The sequence below is a fragment of the Amblyomma mixtum genome, chromosome 6 (assembly GCF_055824585.1).
Source record: "Amblyomma mixtum isolate Tamu chromosome 6, ASM5582458v1, whole genome shotgun sequence".
Lineage (NCBI taxonomy): Eukaryota > Metazoa > Arthropoda > Arachnida > Ixodida > Ixodidae > Amblyomma > Amblyomma mixtum.
Window position 1 is genome coordinate 71,095,833 of NC_143017.1, and position 23,515 is coordinate 71,119,347.

Genomic DNA, 23,515 nt, shown 5'->3' on the forward strand with positions numbered 1-23,515 from the left:
CCTTCCGCACAAATCTCTTTCCCAGCCGCACCAACGCTTGTGGCGCCATCTTCAGGCTCACATCTTTCTCACCTCCGCACGTCTTGCCCTCCTCCACCCGGAGCATACTCGCCGACCTGCCGCTTATGTGACATCCCAAGAGCCGACTACGCTCATATCTCTTTCACAACGTATTGGGGGGACGGGGGGTAGGGTGGCAAAGTATGTGATGGCATCGGCGATCCCGTGTATTTCTAGGGCGAGCGTGGAGGGTGGGGAGGTGTATGGACCGGTTGTGTGAGTGCTCTCTACAACCAGCACTCACACAACCGGTCCATACACCTCCCCACCCTCCACGCTCGCCCTAGAAATACACAGGATCGCCGATGCCATCACATACTTTGCCACCCTACCCCCGCCCCCCAATATGCTGTCTATACAGACTCGCAGGCAGCTCTGCGTGCCTTTCATGAAAGAGCCCTCCATTTCCCTACCCGATCGGCCTTAGATGCCGCCTCATAGCATTAAGCCCACGACCGGTGACCCTTCGGTGGATCCCTGGTCGCATGGGCATTCCCGGCAATGAGCTGGCTCACCAGCTTGCCTGCGAAACTGTACACCGGGCGCCGGGGATCCCATGGACGAGCCCACCGACGGAGCAGGCGGTCAGGGCTTACAGAAACACTGTCCACGAATACTACACGCAGCAAAAATTAGACTTAGCTTATTTAGCGCCACCACACCCATCCTTGTCGATCCGTGAAGCTCGCATTCTTCGCCGAATACAGTTTAATCTCCTACGTACACCAGCCAAACTTTACCTATACCGGCACACTTCCACACCTCAGTGCCCAAACTGTCCACACAGATATGCAGACATAAAACACTGCCTTACACAATGCCACGTAGCCTTCCAGTCCCCCGCCCTCCTTTCCCCCCCCCCCCCCCCCGTGGCCCATCTGGCTTGCTTCTTGGGACTTGAACCTGCAACGCACCCTCGTCACCTTGGCCCAGGACCTATTGAACGCCTAACATAAAGGCTGTTAATAAAAAGTGTCACACCACCACCCCCACCTGCCCATCACTCTTGCCACCTGCCTCTTGGCACCTAAACAGTCCGCAACAGTGGGAGGCTGCTTTGTCCAGCACCGAGCTGACTCACCAACTTCGGCTGATGACCTGGGTGGAAGACGTCGCGACTAGCCACGGCGTGGACAACACAACCGGCAGCCGGAAGGCCGCCCGCAGTGCTGCTGCATAATTTTCGTTTTTTCTATGCCTTCAAATAAAGTTTTTCACCAACACCACCCCCAACCCACACGCTAATGTACTGACAGATTCACAAAGTTCCTGCAGAAATATATACAAAGGCTAATCCATCAATCAGGTCTCCCACCCTTAGCCAAACGTCCCCCTAATCAAGCCTCAATCATATCCTTTCCAGGCCCCACGGAAAACACGGGAGGGTAGTGAGTGAATGAACAACTTTATTAAGCTCTAGATTTGCTTTTCTTCTGCGGCTGTCAGATGGCTTTGTCCATCTGCTTGTACAAAGGTCGGCTGCCCTTAGTCCAGGGCTCCGCTGGAAGCTGCTGCCAGATGTGCTCGCCGAATCAGACCACCTTGGTCGACTCGGCGATCGCTGGAGAGCACTCCCTTCCATTGCTCCGCACTCGGGTTGGTTATAACTGGTACCACGCTTATCCTCTGGCATGCCCACGCTATGCGGTACAGCGTGGGTGCTTCTTGGCACCAAGGGCATTTGTCAGTGTATTGTGTATGATGCCTCCCACCGGCACGCCCGAGCTCTCTCATACCGGGATTCCCCCCTAGCTGATGAGGCAGAGGAACACATTACACCGCCCATAATCAGCTTCGCCGAACACCTACAGGCCTACAGACAGGCCAGACAGACATACCCCCACCTCAAAAAAACTCTAGACAAGCAAAAGAACACAACCTTCGCCGACTACAAACAGACACTCTCGTAACTCCTCTTAAACTCCACCAATGGTACCCCCCACTCTACAAACCAGAGTGCCCACACTGTGGAGAAATAGCGACAGCTTTTCACATTGGGTGGGCATGCCAATTCAATCCTGCCATAGACAGACTTCCGAATCCCAATTTGGAGCAGTGGGATGCCATTCTGCACAGCGAGAACCCCGACCTGCAACGAGGACTGGTTCGCAGGGCCCACGCGGCAGCGCAGGCCAGTGGGCTACCGGAATAGGCGGGCCACCCAAGGCTCCAGTAATTGCCATTGTTTAAAGAAAGTTTTCAATCAATCAATCAAAACGCCGTGGTGGCTCAGTGGTTATCGTGCTTGGCTGCTGACCCGAAAGACGCGGGTTCAATCCCGGCCACGGCGGTTGAATTTCTATGGAGGCGAAATTCTGGAGGCCCGTGTACTGTGCAATGTCATTGCACGTTAAAGAAACCCAGGTGGTCGAAATTTCCGAAGCCCTTCACTACGGCGTCTCTCATAGCCTGAGTCGCTTTGGGACGTTAAACCGATTAAACAAACCAACCCATATCAACGCGGCGAGACTCGCGGCACGCACACCAGCTGCGTGCTCTGACGTCACTCCGCCCATGCGCAAAACTGACGAGGCGGGCGGCGTCTGCTCCGCCGTCGGCGCAGCGTTGAGCCACGCGGCGCGCACACCAGATGATGATGAAGATACCAACTTTATACTCCACCAGATAAGGAGGCCTCTTATTCCCCGTCACCGGCACGAAGGCCTGGGTGACGGGGGCCGGGACCTCCGCGATTAGAAGCACGCAAAGAAGTCGACTCCTCGCGGCTTCTTCCGCCAGGCGGATCGCTTGCTGCTGTGGAGAAGGAACCTCGCGTTTCCGCCACAACGTTGGCAACGCCAATGCATGAAGCGCACATCTGGCAATACCGCCACGTAGCTTAAAGCTCGACCGTGGTGTCCACTGTCTCAGAGGGCCAGTTATGCGCCTTTCCTCTCCTTTGCTTTATCTGAAGATCAAATGAAGGTGACTCTCCAGACACGGTGACCTCGGCTTCAGCGAGTGTAATGAGGCTTTCTCTTCCGAAACCAATTGGCAAGGCGTCGCGCTGAACAGGCGATGGCATTCCGTGGCCTACCTGGCAGTACTTCAAGACGCTGTCGCGTTCCACTCAAAGGCGAAGCTTAACTCCAATTTTTTGTAGCAAGAGCTACATACGCTATGCCAGCTGTTTCCAGAGGTCAGCGTGGCGGCGCGCTGAGCAGTGGCACAACGCTTCGCCAGCTGTGCACATGCGCGGAGAGACATCAGCTCGCAACGCGTGTGGCACTACAGCAATAGGCCGCAACTTAATTGGGTGAGCGAACGGCGGGCGCGCTGCCTAACCAGGGTCCGGAACGCACTCAACGTCAGACGACAAGCTACGTATAGTTGTCTGATACGCCATAGCCTTCGCTCCCTCACCACGTTCAGTTGTAGTTAAACCACAGTTCTTTTTGTTTTTGAGGGAACGAAATGACGCAGCAACAGTTTCACTTGTCTTGGTGGACACCCGAGATGCGCATGATACACAGCCCTTGTTTATAGGCCGCATGTTTTGTTGCGTGAGCTACACTGGCTAAGGTTGAGCAGTTTCGCGTGGCTCCTGGAGAGCCATGCTGCGCATGTGCGAGGAGCAAGTGACGTCACTTCACACAGCTGACGTGCCTCACCGCGCGCGCTCGCCTTCCTTTCCTTAAAATGATCGGCGTGTAAAACATTGACAACGCCAACGCCAATGAACACAATGAACGCCGACGGCCTATGGCTTCAGCGCCACGTTTCTGGCACAACCTTGTCAATGTCTGCAGCCAACATCTCTCTCTCATCGCCCCACGTACCTAAAAATTGGCGGGGGCTCAGCTTTGGTTAAGCCTTGTAGGTTGGTTGCGGTTGCGACTGAGGGAAGAATGAAAAGGAAAGTGCACGGGCCTGCCAACTGTCTCAAGCCGAGCCATCACCACTGCCATGTGCAGATAGAAGAGTGTTGACAGATAAGAGGAAGAGAAAAAGAGAGAGCAAAGACGCGCGTCGCAACAACCGCGTCCGCCGGAGCGGACGCTGGCTGAACAAACAGATACAGGCCCTAGCCCGGAGGCTGCCGACCTTTTTTTGGTAGGTTGCGAAAGCAGGTGTTTTATACTGCATATGCAGCGCCTCTAGTGGGAAGAGCGCGGCGCACCGTGGCAAGCGGCCGCCGTTACCCGACGAGCCGAGTTGGTAGCCAGTCTCTCGCTCCTGGTATGACCTCACGCAATAACATCACTAGCGCCTTTAGCAGGATTGGATTGGATTGTAAAACATTTATTGCGTCGAGAGCAAGTTGCGGAGGCACGTACTAGATGGCCGCTAGCCCGTGGCTAGCGCGACCTCGTTGGCCCGCTCGATTGCCCGCACTTGGATCTTGGGGTCCGAGCTGACCAGCACGGCCTCCCACCACTCGGGAGAAGGGAGCTGTATCAACTCCGCCGGAGGCGGATCATCTGCGCAATTCCACAGAATGTGGTCGTAGGTGGCCCTTTCACCACATTTATGGCAGTTTGGATCGTACTGTCCAGGGTACATGAGGGCAAGCAGAGCCGGATTGAGAAGGGAGCGTGTTTGAAGACGGCGCCAGGTGACTTCCTGCGCTTTTGATAACGTTTTGTGGGGAGGGGGATATGCGCGCCTCTCCAGCCTAAAGTGATGGGTTCACTTTCTTTCAGCTTCTTTTTCACTTTGCTGCGATGCTCGTGCAGCTCGCTTGCATTCGGCTCGGCTGTCTTCAGCTTGGTTCTGTCTCTGTTCTTTTTCTTCCTGAATTTTCTCCAGGGCTTCTGCTTTTCGGTTTCACCTCCTTCGGTGGTGTCCGACTCATTTCTCTTTCTTTTTTCTTTCTTCCAAATTCTTCTTCGGGTCAAGGCCGGTTCACTGCCAGTTGCGTCATCCGAGCTGTTCTCTCGTGATGAAGCCACTCGTTCAGCTTTCTCTTGTCCTTCGAGCACTGAGCTTTCTTCTTCCAAGTCCTTTTTCCTTTCCTTCTTTCTGCCTACTCTTCGAGCGCAATGCTCAGAGCTCGGCTCAGGAGTCATTGGAGAATTATTCTCCTCACTGCTCAGTTCTCCTTCCTTAATTCTTTCCGTCAGTTGGTCACTTAGTGTGCAGCCGTAAAAAGGCTTTCCTTCTGCTGCACCCACTCCTTCCTCATAGGCGAAAATTTCCTCGCCATCGTTATAGGCATCAATTTCCTCGCCCTTATCATCAGGAAAGCCATCCTCGCTGCTCGAGGGTTCACTCGGAACGGCTTCCGGGTCTTCACTGAGTGCGCTTTCCTCAGGTATTTCTACGTCTGAGCTTTCACAGTGCCATTTAACCACTCTTTCTCGTGGTCTTCACTGCCGGACTCAGAGGTGTAGCACTCGGACTCCTCCATAGAGATCTCAACTGCTTCTTCGTCCTCAGGCGGCTGCTCTAGGGTCCCCTCTGACTGCAGCGTCAGGTCGGCCTTTACTTTAGTGCCTACTACCTCAGCAGTAGCTACACTTTCAATTTCCTGAGGAAGCGACACTCCGGTCTGTTCTTCACTTTCTGTGGTTTCAGTTGCAGGAACAGGCTGTTCCACAACCTCACTCTCACTAGTGGAGCTAGTTGCAACCTCTTCCGTGGTTGTCAACAAATTAGACTCGTTAGTCTTCCACCCGGCCTCTCCGGGGTTAAGCTCCACTGGATCTCTGACGTTCCTCGAACGCCGAATTTCGGCAAGCTTCCTCTGAATGATTGCCATTTCTATTTCAAAAGCTCTTTCGGCCGCTTCTTCGCGCCTTTTCCGTTCTCTCTTTTCTTCTTCACGTTTCTTTTGCCTCTCTTTCTCAGCGGCTTCTCTCGCGCGCTGTCTTTCTTTCTCTCTTTCTTCTTGTTGTCTCTTCCATTCTCTTTCTCTCTCTTCTCGAGCTCTCTCTCTTTCTTTCTCAGCTCTGTCTCTCTCCTGGTCCACCCATTTACGCAGTTCGGCTCCGGTCATCCCCATCTGGAGACCGACCTCTACTAGCTCCTTTAGCTCCTTGAAGCTCATGTTTGGAGACCGAACTCTACATTCAAGGCAATGAATACCTCTCCACGGTGAACCTCACTAACCGCTTCGGCGCGGCACCTCACAATATCGCTCTGCTGCTAACACTCGTTTACGATTCGTAAACTCCTTCCGACTCTTTCTCCGTTCTCTGCGCTTACAAACACCGAACGTCCTGTCGCGGACGCCAGAATATATTGTCACCCAGACTTCGCGCACTTTTACGTGGGAAGCTGCCAGTGTTGGGACTGGGAGTCCGAGCCAGGAAACGGTCGAGGCGACGGTGAGTCAAATGAACTTTATGTACAGTATGTACAAGGGCTTTTACATGATACAAGGGTCAAGAGCACCACGGGCAGGCACACAGAAGAAGGGCGGCCCCGGCGACGAGCGTAGCTCCGGCGTGATGGCTCTTCTGCTGCCCGTCTGCTCCTCGGGTTCAGCGCGGCTCCGCTTTTAAAGCCGCTGGAAACGGTTACGGCAGCCAGCCGTTCAAATCCTCCAATCACTGGCCACCTTTCAAATTAGACCAATGGTCGAGAGCCAGCGAGCGGCGGAGGAGTTCGCACCGACGGAGAGGAGGAGAGGAGGAAGGGTCCGTGTCGGCGCCGCGGCGTCGGGATGAGTCACGCTGCATGTCGCGACTTGTCCGAGAAAGTCTGGGCCTGCTTTGAGCGTCGGCGAGCGCGCAGCGCTTGTTTCCAGGGGGGCCAGCCAGCGAAATGGGAGCTCCGGCACTACAGCACCACCGCCGCCAGACAATGCGCCACGAAGACGAGCTACTTCCGCGTGGCTCGGATGCGGGGCGCGCTCGTACGTCAGGCTCCTCCAAGTTCTCGTCCGGTGTTCAGCCGCAGGTAGCTCCAGGCTCCTTTCCATGAACAGGTCCGGCTCGTCAGGACAGGATCACTGCTCCGCAGCTTTGTCGCCCAGGTGACTGGATCAGCTTCGCTCGGTCCTTCGAAAGTGCTTGCTTCACAGCATCGGTCGTTGATCGTTCTGCATGTTGCGAAGAACCGACCGACAACAGGCAACACCCAACACGAGCAAGTGCCCTCTGTCACCCGTCAATACACCAGACTTGAAAGTCACAAAACTCTGTTGGCTACATTTCTGTCCCCTTTTTGTTCCCTCTCCAACAAGAGACGCATGTGGGATACGAGAACTTGAAAGTAATTAACTCAAACAAAGTGTCAAACACATGAAACACTCGGGATGAAATGAATGCAAAATAAATTCGCTCTCTTGAGATCACTCGGCCAGAAGACACTCAGCTGAGGCCACAAATGAGGATATCAATTTTTCCCCGATCTACGAGCGAACTTAACAGCTGTTCGCGAAGAGACAAAACGTAGGTCACGAGGAGGAGAAGCCAGCCTTGCTTAGAACACACGGCTTAGTGCGTCTACGTTCGCGTTTTCCTCGCTTCTAACGGACGGTAAACGACACCCGCTACAGCGGAAACTAATGACTCTGCCTCTTTCGCTGTGGCTGCGCTTTTCTCTCTCTCTCTCTCTACTACCGTGGTAGCTAATGTCTCTGCCTCTTTCGCGGTAGACGCGCTTTTCTTTTTCTCTGTACTTGTCTTCCCAGTTTCTACGGGAGCTACAGTACGAGAGTGATTCGCTTTCATAGACTGGCAACTTGTCCCTTTCTTTGCGCTTCGCGCGCCAGTCGCGACGTCCCATAGCGAGTGCGCAACGCTTCCGATGGGACCGTTCTTTCTTTCTCTCTGTTCGTGGGGGCAAGTCAGACCTCCCACGAGTCGTCCATTTCTCGCGCAACTTTTTGCCTCTCCAATGAATGTGAAGTTCGCCTCTACCTAGCCTTTTGATTTTGCGCCTACTAAGTGGCGTCATCTCGAATCGCGGCTTTCTATCGCGATAACTGTGCTTGGCCGGGCGCTTAGACGGTTTCTTGCAAATTTTCTTGCCCCTGTCACTGCGGCCTCGTACAGTCTTTCGCTTTTTGAGCCGTCCTCGCGTTTTCCCTGTGCGCGCGTGCCGCTTTCTGTGGGAGCGCGGTTTGTCTCGTGACTGCAGCGGAAAGCGAGAGCCGTCTAGAGAGCACGCGCTTTGCGCGTCTTGCTCTCGCCGTGCTGGCGGCAAAATTCACACTTGTCCCGCTCCTTAATTTTTAGCCTCACGGGCAGCGCTCTCTTGTATCTCGGTTTCCCCCCAAGATACTCTTTCTCGCGTGAATGCTTGTATGCTTTCTTTTTGCAGTTTATTCTACTGCCCAGATCCATGAGCCTCGGCCCACTTATGCGCTTCGCTCTGCGCGATAGTGATGCCTCGCACATTTCTTTAGCTCTGGTTCTGACGCTAGTTTCAGGGCTGACAACGTGACTGACTTTACTGAAGTCATTTTGCCGGCGACGCTGGCGCTTCCGATGGTGGAAACCCGTTTTCGCGCGTTTGCCCTTTCTCTCTTTTCGGCGGCGCCTGTCTTTCTTATGCCTGCCTTTCATCTTTCGGCGGCACCACTCTTTCTTTTGCCTGCCTTCCATCGTCTTTCGGTGACAGCTCTCTCTCTTGAGCTTGCCTTTCCTCTCCTTTCGACGGCAGCACTGTTTCTCTTGTTTCGCTATCACCTTGTGGCGATAGCTCACATTCCTGAACTGGCGGTGCCTTTCCTTCCGGTTGCAGCTTTTTATCGTGAGCTTTCCTTTCACTTTCGCCTGTGAAAGCACATTCTGCTTCCGTCGCCTAAGTTTCTGCTCTCTGACAACGTCGCTTTGATTGTCAGCTGATTCATATGTGCTACCTAGATCAGGCCTGTCTCTGGCGCCTTTACTAGCCTCCTCTAAACTGCGTTCTTCCTTGTCAGCGTCACTGAGTGCGCATTCGTCCTCATCTTTTCCGGACGGGTTGACGTCTACCGCCCCTATGTCGTCTGGAACGTTCTGTTCTCCACTGTCGCCCAGCACCTTAGTTTCTTCAGGCGCAGACGAACCAGTGTTTTCTACTGACATTACTGCTGACACGCAGCTCTCGTCATGCTCCTGACGCGTTTCAGCCAATTTCGGTTGAGGGTCGGCTGTGCACTCAGTCGCGGTGTTCCCGCTACTGCAGCTGCTTTCTGGAATGTCGCAAAGCTCAGAGCAGTGCGAAAGCACGGGACTCGTTTCGAATCGCTCGCTGCAAACACTAGCGCACAACTCCGCGTCCGCAAACTCTATATGCGTCCGCATCCGTTGATCGGAAGTGTCGGGTTTCTGCATTTCTGCCGAACGCGCTGCACAACACGGTGTGCCGACCTCATCTACTTCGCTTGCGTCGGCGCAGGCGTTTTCATTCATGTCCAGACGGACGTCCTCTCTGCCCTGTTCGGCAACTTCTCCTGCTTTCGACACGCTAGGAGATTCGCTTTCCGGTAACTCCACCACAATTTCAATGGGCGAGACCTCTGTAAATGCATCGTCCGATGCTGTGACTACCTTATCCGATGGCATAGAGGTTTTCTCGGTTGGCGAATGCGGGACAATTCCCAATGTTACTGCAGCAGTTACATCTGCCAAGCACGGACTACGTTCCTCTGTGCCGCACTGGCAGCTCTGCTCTACAGCTACGCACTCTACCTCTGCGTCACGATCTTCCGACCCTTCAGCATTTTCGAGCCACTCTAAAATGTCGGCTTTAAACTGGTACGGAAAATCGTTAAACGATGGGGTGCTATTCTCTCGCAGGTACCTTTGGCGAAGGTCCAGCGGTGACACGTTATATCTCGCCAGTAAGAAGCTTTTCAGCTCATCGTAATCCGCCAAGCCGTCGTCCAACAGGCGTTTGACAACGTCATACGCTTCGCTGGAAAGCAGGGCTACCAACTTCTGTGCCCAACCATTCCGCTCAACGCGCTTTCTCTCGCAGACGCGCTCGAACTCCGCCAAATATTTCGCCATATCTTCGGCGATCACGAAGGGCTGCGGCCTGTCTCTCAGCTTCTGACCGTTAGTCTCATGCAGAGCGGACAATGTTTTATATCTCTCGAAATCGAGCTCATGCGCTTCAAGCTCCAGGTCCATCAGTTTCTTAGCGCGGGCATGCCGTTTTATCTCAAGCTGCCTCCGTTTTTCTGCCTCCTCGCGCTCACGGCGTTTTTCTGCCTCCTCGCGCTCACGGCGTTTTTCGGCCTCCTCGCGCTCACGGCGTTTTTCGGCCTCCTCGCGCTCACGGCGTTTTTCGGCCTCCTCGCGCTCACGGCGTTTTTCGGCTTCCTCGCGCTCACGGAGTCTTTCGGTCTCCTCGCGCTCACGGCGTTTTTCGGCCTCCTCGCGCTCACGGAGTCTTTCGGCCTCCTCGCGCTCACGGCGTCTTTCGGCCTCCTCGCGCTCACGGCGTTCTGTGATCTCTTCCCAGGCCTCATTGGCTTCCTCAGCCGTTACATTCTCCTTCCGCATGATCTCAAGAATCGCATGCTTTCGTTTTGCGGGGCCCAAATCAATGCCCAACTCTTCACAAATTTCGATGAGTTCCTTCACTTTGAAGTTCTCCATCGCTCACAATAGCCTCTAGTAGTTTGCCCTTTTCTTAGAATTCCCTTGCCGTTCACTACTATAGCGCTACTAGTATGACATGCGCAAGTAATTCTTTCCAAAACGCCTCGTTTACTCCCTCTGCACAAGCTTTCGTTTCAAAGCGCTCCGACTTGGCTCGAAAGAGCAAAGCTCTCCTACAGTGCTACACACACAGCCCTACTCTAGACTACAATCACGTGTGCTAGAGCAGTCTGGCGAATTGAGGGGAAAACATCAGGCACTCACCGCGCCGAGGTAGCTGACGCCGGTCGATCCCGCAGCTGCCATCCACTGTTGGGACTGGGAGTCCGAGCCAGGAAACGGTCGAGGGGACGGTGAGTCAAATGAACTTTATGTACAGTATGTACAAGGGCTTTTACATGATACAAGGGTCAAGAGCACCACGGGCAGGCACACAGAAGAAGGGCGGCCCCGGCGACGAGCGTAGCTCCGGCGTGATGGCTCTTCTGCTGCCCGTCTGCTCCTCGGGTTCAGCGCGGCTCCGCTTTTAAAGCCGCTGGAAACGGTTACGGCAGCCAGCCGTTCAAATCCTCCAATCACTGGCCACCTTTCAAATTAGACCAATGGTCGAGAGCCAGCGAGCGGCGGAGGAGTTCGCACCGACGGAGAGGAGGAGAGGAGGAAGGGTCCGTGTCGGCGCCGCGGCGTCGGGATGAGTCACGCTGCATGTCGCGACTTGTCCGAGAAAGTCTGGGCCTGCTTTGAGCGTCGGCGAGCGCGCAGCGCTTGTTTCCAGGGGGGCCAGCCAGCGAAATGGGAGCTCCGGCACTACACCAGACACCCTTAGAGCGTGTGGGGGTAGCGGTCTCGGACTCGAAGGAGATGCCCTCGACTCAGCGTGGCAAGCTCAGCGGAGACCAGCCACCAAGTGACAAGAGGTTTTTGGGCGTTCGGTGCCCAGCTTTCGCTGGTCGCAAGCCAGAGAATGGGTCGGAGCCAAAGGTTCTCAAAACAAAACAAAGTTTATACAGCAATTGAGACGATACAGAGGGTTTCACAAACACTAGTACAAAGACAAAGTGATTAGGAACACAATGCAACTCGTGCAATGTTGAACTCGAGAGAGAATGCAATACACAGGCAACATTGCACCTAAAGTGCACTAACACACGAGAGAGAGGTAAACAAACAAAACACAATTTGTTCACCGGGCACTGCGGCAGTCCGACGAACAGAGTTCCACGACGATGCCGTCCCGCAGACTGGCGACCGTTGCCTCGTTGGTCCGATGCTGGCCGAGTGGTGTATCCCCGGGAGTCGAACGGGCGCGCTTCGATGAAGCTTAAACGGCGGTCCGGACTGACTGATAGCTGTCAGCGTGCTTCTTTTATAGGCTCGCTCTCACGTCTGTTTGTTGTATGCGCCAAAGTAGGCGCGCACATACACGCAGTATCTCCCGTGTAGTTTCCCTTCCTTTCTCTCGCCGGCCGCTCGTCCTCATTGGTTAAAGTCAGGAGTCGTTTCGCGAAGGTTCCAGCGTGTTCTAGCGTGGCGCCGTCGTGGTGGCGTAGCCGACGTCCGAGTGCAGAGGAGGGGGACGTGACTTAGCGCACGCAAGGCTACGCCCTTTTCCTCCGGTCAGCAGTAGAACCGACTCGCATGTTCGGGAATCTTCGGCGTGGATGACTCATTCCTTCGGCGCATGCCGTGACGGTGGAGAGAGAGGCACGCGCTCGGCGGGGGCTTTCCCTCTCTCCCGTTGGGCTCGCGCCGGCGAGACGCTGTGCGCGCGGCGGTTTTTCTTTGTTTCTAAAATGCGCCGAATTTTGTGACACCGTCCCTCGTGAAATTCGGGTCGGAGGGCGCGCTCACTGCCCGGTCGACGAAACCTCGGGCTTGCGCGTGAGCCGCCTCGTTCCCCGGATTAGACGAGTGGGCCGTGACCCAGATCAATTCAACTTCTCTAATCGGAAGGCGGGTGTTTTGAAGGATGCGGAGTGAGGTAGATGTGATACGGCCCCTCGCGAAATTGCGAATGGTTGTTTTGGAGTCGCTGAATATAATATCAGCAGGCGTGTTCGCTATAGCTAAGGCTATTGCCGCGTCCTCCGCGGTCTGGGAGGAAGTGGTTTTTATAGACGCGGCCGCCAACGGGGCGCCGTTCCCGTTCACCGCGACCACTGCAAACGCTTTTCTCGGGGTTTGTCGGTATTCCGCTGCTTCCACGTACGCCACGTTGTCGTGTCGGCTGTATTTGGTGTGTAGTGCGCGAGCCCTCGCTGTGCGTCGGCCTTCGTAGTGCGTGGGGTGCATGTTCTTGGGTAGGGGTTTGATCAAAAGATCTTTCTTGATGTGCGTGGGTAACTGCGTTTTCGAGTCTCTCTCTGGGAGCTGTTCGCACATCTTTAGTCTGTATAGGAGGGCCCTTCCCGCGCTCGTACGAGTGAGTCGTCCGAGCTGTGAAAGGAGGTGCGCCTCGCACAGCTCCAAGAGAGTGTTGTGAACCCCAAGGGCCAGCAACCTCTCCGTGGACGTACTGTGAGGGAGCCCAAGGGCCGCATTGTAGGCCTGCCGGATGGTAGCTTCGACCTTGTTTCTTTCCGCCAGCTGCAGTTGCAGGTAGGGGAGGGAGTACACGATCCTCCTCAGCACGAAAGCCTGCACAAGTCGACATAGATCTTTCTCTTTCATGCCTCGTTTTTTGCTGGAGATCCGTCTGACTAGCCGCACAGTCTGATTGACCGTGGCAGTGAGTCTGTTGATTGTTTCGGTGTTTTTGCGATTGTTCTGTATGTACATGCCGAGTATGCGTATGGTTTGGACCTCCTTGACCGGAAGTCCTTGCACATATATATTCAGAGGTGTAGGAGCACGACGCGCCGTGCCAAGCGGCCGCCGTTACCCGACGAGCCGAGTTGGAAGCCCGTCTCTCACTCCTAGTATGACGTCACGCTGTGACGTCACTAGGCATGGTATGACGTCAGGGGTCATTCTAAAGGTCAAGCGTGCCAAGAGGCCGCCACTACGAGAAAGGCCGTTCTTGGGAGTTGTACTGTGCGATGTCAGCGCACGTTAAAGAACCCCAGGTGGTCGAAATTTCCGGAGCCCTCCACTACGGCGTCTCTCATAGCCTTAGTCGCTTTGGGACGTTAAACCCCATAAACCAACCAACCATTGTTTTCGCAATAAAAGCACGATTCAGGCGTCCACTGACCCAGGGAGCCATTAAGCGCACTTCCTTTCCGTAATGACCGGAGTGTAAAACGTTGCAACGCCAATGCGCACAAGCAACGCCGACGGCCTGTGGCTTCAGCGCCGCGTTTCTGGAACAACGTTGTCAATGCGAACACATACAGCGCACACCTGTCACTACCGGCACTTAACTTAAAGCACGGTTGAGGTGTCCACTGTTCCGAGAGCGCAGTTATGCGCCTTCCCAAGATGTCCTGCTACAACTCAATCGGGCTGTCCTCGACCCCGTGGAATACCCTCACAATGACAAGGTCGTACTCGCCTTGGATTTGAAGCGTGCATTCGACAACGTTACCCACGAGATCATTCTCACCCACCTCTCTCAAACTAACTGCGGCAGAAATGCCTTTCAATACATTCGGCAATTTTTAACCGACAGACAATCTTACATTCGGATCCAGGATAAAGAACATGGCCCTTTTCATTTAGGAACCAGGGGTACACCCCAGGGCGCGGTGCTCTCTCCCCTCTTATTCAATTTGGCTATGATGCGCCTACCGGCCCAGCTGGACGCTGTCGCCGGTGTGCAGCATGCGCTGTATGCTGATGACATCACCCTGTGGGCCACGCAGGGTTCCCTTGCTGACATTGAGGCTAACCTGCAGGAGGCGGCGACCATAGTGGACCGTTATGCTCGCCGCTGCGGCCTCTAATGCTCCACCCAAAAGTCTGAATTTGTGCACATACGCCCCTCACCAAAGTGCACAGCCAAAATTTCATTGTCTCTCGAGACAGGTCCAATCCCTGAAAATATCGAAGTCCGGGTAGTGGGGCACTTTATACATCAAGACAGACGGTCAGAAACAACATTGGCCAAACTCCGTCAGGTGGGGGACCAGGTGGGCCGCTTGGTCTGCCGGGTTTCTAACAAGCGCGGAGGTTTACGATGTAAGGACGCCTTGCGGCTGGCGCATGCATTTGTAACCAGTCGAATTCTATATTCGACTCCGTAACTCCACCTGCTGAAGCAAGACGAGGATTCACTCGAAGTCATCCTCCGCAAAATTATTAAGTGGGCTCTAGGCCTCCCCGTGAGCACCTCCAACAAGCGCCTCCTGGGGCTAGGCATGGTGAACACATTTCGGGAGCTCCGGGAAGCCCACTTGACTAACCAATACACACGTCTCTCGAAGACATCGTCGGGTCGCCGCCTCCTTGCCCGACTACACATCCAACATACCACTCTCATGGAAGAGCGCGTACGTTTTCCATCCCAGTGGAGATGCGCCCTACACGTGCGCCCTCTTCCCGCGAACATGGACCGTGAGGACCATAATGGCCGGCGCCTGGCGCGGGCGGAAGCCCTGGCCCGCCACTATGGATCGAAACCCGGCGTATTCTACGTGGATGACTCAGGCCCCCACCATTGGGGATGGTACACAGCCGCCGTCATCCACCAATCCAAAACAGTGAACGGCCTTACTTTCCGAGCCCGTGACATAACACACGCGGAGGAGGTCGCCATTGCGTTGGCTGCATCTGATTCCAATTCAAAAACAATTATTTCTGACTCGCGAGGGGCATGTCGGAACGTCCAGCAGGGCTGGGAACCGTATCTAGCCTACCGCATTCTTCAAAACAGCGTCTACACCGGTGACCCCGCGCACCGGCGTATCGTTTGGGCTCCCGCTCGCATGGGCCTTGAGGGAAATGAGGCAGCTGACGCCGCCGCCCGCGCGCTCTCTCACCGGACATTCCCCTCCGACCCTGACGATCAGGAACTCGAATTTATTCCAGCTTACACCTTCAATGACATCATTTTACTCTATCAATCTGGCCATGGTCTTTATCCCCGCCCGTGTAAAGGTCTGTCAAAGGCGGAGGAGCGGCTTCTGCTCCGCCTGTATACTAATACTTTGCTGTGCCCGGCAGCTCTGAAACACTTCGACCCTTCTTTCTCGGGCAGCTGTCCGCACTGTGCGGAGAAGTCTTCGGACATCTACCACATGGTGTGGGCCTGCCCCTCCAACCCTGCTATCCCCTCTCACCCCAACCCAACCCGGGAGGACTGGGAGGCGACCCTGCTCGGCTGCTCTGACCTGCAGGCCCAACGGGCCTTGGTCGGGCGAGCCTGGGCGGCGGCCGATGCCACTGGGGTCCCGAACTAGGGACCTCCACCTAGTATTTGTAAGGGCTGGCCCCCTCTGGTTCAGCTCATGCATAACCTCCTGTATTACCTGTACATAAATGTTTTCCACCACCACTTCCCTCTGGTTCAGGTGTCCACCGAGATGTCGACACCTCGCCCTCACCTCACGCCACGTATATCATGCAATGGCAGAGCTAAGCCACTGCCAGTTGACAACTTACCAAACTGCAGGAGAGCTGACTTACAGGAAGACGGTTTCCAAGCAAAAACCCTCGTTCACAGACACGTTTTCTCTTCCTGCGCTGCTGACTGAAGGGCTTAGCACGAGGGGACGATATGAGTGAACTGTCCTCCACAGTATCCTTCTTCGAAAAGGTGTGCGGGTCTACCCCCCAAATCTGCGTGACCCTGAATCCCCTCCGGACATGTCTCGACCCGCTCCTCGCGTTCGCGTCCCGGCTCTATTTTGTCCTTTCAACAATTTACCTCTCATACAGATAAAGGGACATCTCTGGAGAATGCGAGAAGAATGCGAGATTGCCGTCTGCGAACGGGGGTTTTTGGATAGAAAATTGTAGAGGGCACTCGTTATTCTGTAAGTTGTCAATTTTGAAGCGAAAAGCTTCACTACGAGGGTCGGGGACGAACATCGCGTATGCCATATGCCACGAGCGAGTGACGTCACGCGCAGCGCAGGTGGCGACGCAGTCGCGGGCTATTGCGCATGTGCGCCACCTTCTCACCGCCGCTACTACAGCGCGCACTCCTCTCTTCCCTGCCGTTTCACCTTTCGTTGCAGCTCCGTGTTGCCCGCGTCGCAGCCGGCAACCCTCCTCTCCACATTCCTGCGGGCAGATTTAACCGCGCCGATTTCCATCTGCTCCTCCGCCTCCATACAGGCAGTGTGTGGACGGCCGAACGCCTCCACTGTTATCGTGGTGCTCCCAGTGCATTGTGTGCGAGCAGCGACAGCCATGACGTCAAACCAAGCATAACTGAAGCTTTTCGCTTGTATATCCAGGCTTAACCAGGGCTAATACACTGCCTAATTTTTTATTTAATCCCCACCGCGAGCTAGGCTCTAACTAGTAAGCTTATGCTGCACTAAACGTTGAATCGTATGACACCATCATGAACATTATGCGGCAAACGGTTGGCATGATTTTTCCGATGCGTGGCGCCATCTACGACTCTGACGGCTTTTCGACCGAACGACTTGTATAGGAGGTATCCACGTGATGTCGCGGGGGCCATTTACTAGAATGCTGCATGGACGCCAAAATGGTGACCGCTTTGCCTTGAGCAGCGCCTGCTGAGGGAGTTCCTCCTATGCTCTGCCGCGTAACATTGTTACCACGATGTAGAGCACTAATCTACGAACCGTCAATGTTTTTAAGAATTATTCCTCAAATCGACGCTCCTGGAATATTCCGAAAATATTTATCGCAGTCTTGAGTGATGAAAATGAAATCGCCGCATGGTGGAGCCACAGACGTCGGTGACGTCAACAAACGACCGGCCAATACCTGCTCGATTCCGTCCGCGAGAAGCACGAGGCACGATTAGTCAAACGCAACGCTCCTGCTCCTAACGGCGTTCTTTTCGCTGCGGCCGGTACATCCGACGTGGCTTTCTTCGGCATCGCTGAAACCATTCTTCGCGCAGCAACCACCGTTGCGGATGGTCCTACCTGAAATCTTCAAGGCTCCATCGGTTATCGTAGGCCTGCCTAACTGGTCCTCCTCGGAGGTCCTGCAGTTCCAGATGGACCAGCCACCATCACCACCCCCGGAAGTCCTGGCCGGGCAGTGCGCGCAGCAACAGGCGAGACAGGACCCGGTGTTGGCCACTGGATTTCTCACTGCAGAGGCCCCGGATGGACCCAACGCAAAAAAAGCCTGCTCTTCTTCACCAACATCGAACGAGGAGGACTCCAGCGACAAGTCTTTGACAAGGTACTACGCATAAGCGCAGCAGAAAGAATCCTATATTTAGGGGCTAGTAGTCAGCCATCCGAATTGTAGGCAATGTGGGAGTGACAAAGTACAGAATTTTTCCATGCTCTCGATTAACGGGGAACGAACAAGGGACAATATTGTGCGAGCTGCGTCGTTTCAATCGTAGACGCAAAACTGCAGTGACGAACTGGCGAAATTGAATTCAAAGGGCAAGGCATCACGCCGAACGGGTGGTGGCGTTCCGTGGACTCCCTGGCAACACTACAACCCGCCAACACGCCGTCGCGTTCTACTCCTAATGGCGAACCTTAAGCGTCATTAATTAGCAGTTAATTAGTATTCAGGCATTAATGGTTGGTTTATGGGGTTTAACGTCCCAGAGCGACTGAGGCTATGAGAGACGCCGTAGTGGAGGGCTCCGGAAATTTCGACCACCTGGGGTTCTTTAACGTGCACTGACATCGCACAGTACACGGGCCTCAGGAATTTCTCCTCCAAAGAAATTCAACCGCCGCGGCCGGGATTCAGGCATTAATCAGTAATTAACCATTAATTAAATGATTTTTTCATTAGTAATTAGTACTCAATTATATTTCACGCCACCAGTGCCACAGAAGCAGTCAAAGTGGAGTGGAAAACGCTTCCGCCTCTACGCTCTTTAGACAGTCAAAGTGCCCCCTGAATTTTTTAGAGCGGAGCTCTTTGGCGCCCATTTCGGCGTTTCACGGCGTCGCCGTCGCCGTTGTCCGTTGTAACAAACAGTGGACACCTTAGCCGCGCTTTAAGCTCCGAAACCAATGGGCAGGCAGCTTGGAAAGCAGAGGATAAAATTTGTTTGGTTTGGTTTATTGGGGTTTGACGTCCCAATGCAACTCAGGCTATGAGGGACGCCGTAGTGAGGAGCTCCGGAAATTTCGACCACCTGGGATTCTTTAACGTGCACTGACATCGCACACCACACGGGTGTCTAAAATTTCGCCTTCATCGAAATTCGGCCGCCGCGGCCGGGATCGAACCCGCGTCTTTTGGGTCAGCAGCCAAGCGCCGTAACCACTGAGCCAACGCGGCGGGGCGGTAAAATTTGTAAATTGGTTTTTGAGGAAAGGAAATGCGCAGCAACTGTCTCAAACATCTCGTTGGACATCTGAACCAGAGGGAAGGCGCATAACTGCCCTCTTGGAACAGTGGGCACCTCAATCAACCTATTAAGCTACGTGGCGGTAGTGACCTATGTGCGCTGCATGCGTTGGCATTGACAACATTGTGCCAGAAACGCGGCGATGAAGCCATAAGCCTTCGGCGTTCGTTGTCGTTGACAACGTTCTACACTGCCATCATTTTAAAGGAAAGGAAGTGCGCATAACTGGCTCCCTGGCTCAGTCGACGCCTTAATCGCGCTTACAGATACGTGGGGTGATGAGAGAGAGAGGCGGGCTGCATGCGTTAGCACTGACGCCGTGAGCGAGATCGCGATCAGTCATGAACTGCCGCCTGCCAGGGTGGCGTGGTGGGTGGGTGCTTTAATGTGGATATAAAACAATAGCAGTATGCGGTTTCAATATACATGATAAATGGAAGGAAAAAAAATGTTCCTATCCCCGGCATCTCCATCGCTGCTAGAAGCGCCTGAGCTGGGGGAGTGGAAATAAAGGGTAGAAGGCAGTGTGTAGAAGAAAATGAAAAACGTGAGGGAATAGTAGAAAGGACAGGCGGAGAGGTACACTGGGAATCAATCTATTTACATATTACTAAATATAAAGACTAAAAGGAATTTCTTACCACTTCTGCGAGAGAACATCCTGTACCTCTCTCTCCTAACGCCTCCCACTGCTTAGACAACTTCGCGAAGTACTTGCATACTACGTGTAGACCTCGTCTTTGAGAACCATGCATTAGTGCTGAGTGTCGAGCATATATTTATCTATTTCTCCAACCACAAAGCTTTCTTCATGAAAATCAAGAACGGCTAGCGGAGTGTTTCTTGGGGAAGGAATATGTGTGAAAAGCTCTCTGTAATTGTGCGCATGTCTTGCTCCAATTCTTCGCCTCGTTCTATCTAAAAGCTGGAACAGCTGATGTTGCTCCGCTCAAATTTCGTATTAGGAAGTAACGTAATCGCCGGCAATTTCTTTTAGGGAAGGAAATGATGAGGTAACAGTCTCACTCGTTTGGATGGACATTCGAACCGCTCATAACACGCAGCCCCCGAATATAGGTAGCCGATACCCCCTATCAAGCCCGCCAGTTCGAATCCCTGCCGGCAGCTAGGTTCTAAACTAGTGCGTTGGTTCTTCACGAAACAGTAAAATGTGTGACACCATCTGCCACACTTTACGGCAACGGTTAGCATGATACCATATTTTCCGACGCACGATGCTCACAACTACGACCTCGACGCCTTTTCGACCGAACGATCTGTATACGCTGTCGCGTAATGGAGGTGCCGTTGTGAAGGGATCTGGAATAATTTCGACCACCTTAGGATTTTTAACGTGTACTGATATCGCATAGCACAGGGGCGCCTTTGCGTTTCGCCTCCATCGAAGAGCAGCTGCACGCGGCCGGGTTCGAGCCCGGGACCTTCTACTCAGTAGACAAGCGCTCTAACCACTTAGCCACCGTAGCGGGAAAATAACTGTCATTGTAATGTTTTATCAAACAAAAGTTTAGACAGCTAAAGCAGTATGGTCTATACACACTAAAGGTTTTGCGTAGGCCGTGTAGTTCTGCTTCTAGCCGCAAAACTGCAGCGTGTCTAATCGTCAATCTAACGGTCATTTCTCGATACCAAGAGGTACGGGGGACGAAGAGGCGTACTAAGGGATAGAGTGAATGGCCCGACGCAGCTATTCTGAAGATTTCGGCGTATTAAGCATGAAATGCTTTTAGCCCCCGTTGTCGGCAGTGTGGTGACGTCACGCCGAGACCGAGAGCCATCATCCGGGCACTGAAATCCACTCATCCGGGCACTGAAATCCACTCATCCGATCACTGAAATCCACTCATCCGGGCTCTGAAACGAGAACATCCGGGCACCGTACGAGACTTAACGAGATTTAACGAGACTCTCTAAGCCCTCCTACGCGACCGGCATGCAAGCGCCGGTTGGTCTCCAAAGGAGTCACAAAAAAATAACTGCTGCCAGTGCCTTCTCAATGTTTATCATGATATCAGTCGCTGTGCGTTTGATAATGCACGGAATTATAATTTCCGATTTCTAATAACGCGCGCAAAAAGCACATAAATGCCACGATACACTTCGTTGTCATACGTGATCTCTTAGGGGCTTCGCGCATCGAAGCAAAGCCGCGCAGGCGCACAGGGGCCCGGGGGAGAAGCGCTGCGTTCAAAGGGCAAGGCATCGCGCCGAACGGGTGGTGGCGTTCCTCCCTTCCATTACGGTGCGGTTCGGGTGTCCACCTAGATGACAGAGAATTACTGCCCCATTTCCTTTCCTCAAAAAAATCTCTGCCTCTCCCGTAACCGAGAGTAGAGTAAGCATGAAATGTTTACCGGCCTAATGTCATCTCGGTGGACACCCGAACCGCACCGTACAGGAAGGGAGGAACGCCACCACCCGTTCAGCGCGATGCCTTGCCATTTGAACGCAAGGTTTTTTGAGGAAAGGAAATGCCGCAGTAATTCTCTGCCATCTCGGTGGACACCCGAACCGCACCGTAAAGGAAGGGAGGAACGCCACCACCCGTTGGGCGCGATGCCTTTTGCCCTTTGAACGCAGCGCTTCTCCCCCGGATCACGTATGACAACGAAGTGTAACGTGGCATTTATGTGCTTTTTGCACGCCTTATTAGAAATCGGAAATTATAATTCCGTGCATTATCAAACCCACAGCTCCACTGATATCTTGGTAAACATTGAGAAGGCACTGGCAGCAGTTATTTTTTGTCTCGTTTGGAGACCAACCGGCGCTTGCATGCCGGTCGCGTAGGAGGGCTTAGAGAGTCTCGTTAAATCTCGTTTAGTCTCGTACGGTGCCCGGATGTTCTCGTTTCAGAGCCCGGATGATTGGAATTCAGTGCCCGGATGAGTGGATTTCAGTGCCCGGATGACTGGAATTCAGTGCCCGGATGAGTGGATTTCAGTGCCCGGATGACTGGAATTCAGTGCCCGGATGAGTGGATTTCAGTGCCCGGATGAGTGGATTTCAGTGCCCGGATGATGGCTCTCGGTCTCGGCGTGACGTCACCACACTGCCGACAACGGGAGCTAAAAGCATTTCATGCTTAAAACCTTGCGTTCAAATGGCAAGGCATCGCGCTGAACGGGTTGTGGCGTTCCTCCCTTCCTGTACGGTGCGGTTCGGGTGTCCACCGAGATGACATTAGGCCCGTAAACATTTCATGCTTACTCTACTCTCGGTTACAGGAGAGGCAGAGATTTTAAGCATGAAATGCTTTTAGCCCCCGTTGTCGGCATTGTGGTGACGTCACGCCGAGACCTAGAGCCATCATCCGGGCACTGAAATCCACTCATCCGGGCACTGAATTCCCGTCATCCGGGCACTGAATTCCCGTCATCCGTGCACTGAAATCCACTCATCCGGGCACTGAAATCCAGTCATCCGGGCACTGAAATCCACTCATCCGGGCACTGAATTCCAGTCATCCGGGCTCTGAAACGAGAACATCCGGGCACCGTACGAGACTCAACGAGATTTGAGACTCTCTAAGCGCTCCTACGCGACCGGCATGCAAGCACCGCTTGGTCTCCAAACGAGACAAAAAATAACTGCTGCCAGTGCCTTCTCAATGTTTATCAGGATATCAGTGGAGCTGTGGGTTTGATAATGCACGGAATTATAATTTCCGATTTCTAATAAGGCGTGCAAAAAGCACATAAATGCCACGTTACACTTCGTTGTCATACGTGATCCGGGGGAGAAGCGCTGCGTTCAAAGGGCAAGGCATCGCGCCGAACGGGTGGTGGCCTTCCTCCCTTCCTTTACGGTGCGGTTCGGGTGTCCACCGAGATGGCAGAGAATTACTGCGCCATTTCATTTCCTCAAAAAACCTTGCGTTCAAACGGCAAGGCATCGCGCTGAACGGGTGGTGGCGTTCCTCCCTTCCTGTACGGTGCGGTTCGGGTGTCCACCGAGATGACATTAGGCCCGTAAACATTTCATGCTTACGGTACTCTCGTTTACGGGAGAGGCAGAGATTTTTCGTTTGCGAATGCAAAAGCATACCAAGATCGTAGGAAGAGATGCGAGGGATCTTAATTAGTGCTGCCAATAGTACGGGACCATGAGAGTACTTTCGAAGAGTACCTGCTCAGTAGCACTAGCACTACGTACCGCATTGTACTGCGGCCTCTATTTCACCATTGGTAACCAACGAGTTTGTGTGAACCGCACCTTTTCGCAAGGACATGAAGGTGGCTTACGGCGATCCCAACCTTGTGATATCTTGGCAGATGCTTATAGCTATCCTATACACACGCTTGACGCGGACAGGTGCGCTGGTTACTAGTACAGCTATTTCCCAACGTTAAAGGCGCGTGTTTCGCGTGTAAAACACGTTGATCCGTGCTTACCACATTATCATTAAGGTGGCATGCATCGAAGAATTATGCTCAGTCGCCTGTCTTTCAGCATGAATATCTCTGACACTGAGATGGCTGAGCGGCGCCCGCTGAATCTGAGTGTGATAGCAGGAAGCGCCGGTATCGTTTCG

The 23,515-nt window shown here is 53.7% G+C and overlaps 1 protein-coding gene across 3 annotated transcripts in view; it reads left to right on the forward strand.

Moving 5' to 3' along the window:
• Positions 1–23,515, forward strand: part of LOC149339339 (uncharacterized) — a 51,780-nt gene that overhangs the window by 16,943 nt on the left and 11,322 nt on the right. For all 3 annotated transcript variants that reach the window (XM_089548079.1, XM_089548080.1, XM_089548081.1), the window contains exon 4: positions 17,530–17,819. In XM_089548079.1, the coding sequence (XP_089404205.1) occupies positions 17,530–17,819 (290 nt within the window). The remainder of the gene's footprint in view (positions 1–17,529; positions 17,820–23,515) is intronic.